The following is a 562-nucleotide window of genomic DNA, read 5'->3' on the forward strand; positions in this document are numbered from 1 at the left end:
GACAGTTGATCGACGTTGATCTTGGTCAGCTCGGGATTGAAGTCGAACTTCATCAGATCTATCTTCGTGTCGTGCGCCAAACCCTGCCCCTTCTCCACCTTCTCGATCTTCAACACGGGGGCGTTCACCTTGATCGGCTCGATCTCGATCCTCGTCTCGTCCACGGGTTTCCTCAACTGCACCTTCAACACGTTGTTCACCTTCGTCCCGACTGGTTTGAGCTTCGAGACGGGCGCCTCCGGCGGAGGCAGGTTCTGGTGGTCGGTCGAAGTCGAAGGTTTCGAGGTCGTCGAAGCGACGACGTCCGCGCTTCCGCTCGTCTGAGGGGTGGTCTGGGTCTTCTGATTGTCCATCAGGATCGACGCTTTGATCTTGGTCACGAACATGGGTTTCTCGGTGCTCTTCGGAACGGCGATCATCTGGACAGGTCTGAACGTCACCTTCTCTATCTTACCGACCGAAACGCTCTCGTTCTTACCGACGTCCGGTTTAACAGTGACCCGATTTCTGTTCGGGTGCTTCGGCCTGCTCTGCTGATTAGGCCGATTGGGCGCCTTCGAGA

At 56.4% G+C, this 562-nt stretch overlaps 1 protein-coding gene across 1 annotated transcript in view; it reads right to left on the reverse strand.

Moving 5' to 3' along the window:
• The window catches only part of LOC102676292, a 9,951-nt gene that overhangs the window by 1,817 nt on the left and 7,572 nt on the right, over nucleotides 1-562 (reverse strand). Inside the window, 2 exon segments of the mRNA XM_031511957.1 lie at nucleotides 1-14; nucleotides 17-562. The exon segment at nucleotides 1-14 is cut by the window's left edge and continues 1,817 nt beyond it; the exon segment at nucleotides 17-562 is cut by the window's right edge and continues 689 nt beyond it. Coding sequence (XP_031367817.1) covers nucleotides 1-14; nucleotides 17-562 — 560 coding nt within the window.

This window comes from Apis dorsata, unplaced genomic scaffold (genome assembly GCF_000469605.1).
Source record: "Apis dorsata unplaced genomic scaffold, Apis dorsata 1.3 scaffold_374, whole genome shotgun sequence".
Lineage (NCBI taxonomy): Eukaryota > Metazoa > Arthropoda > Insecta > Hymenoptera > Apidae > Apis > Apis dorsata.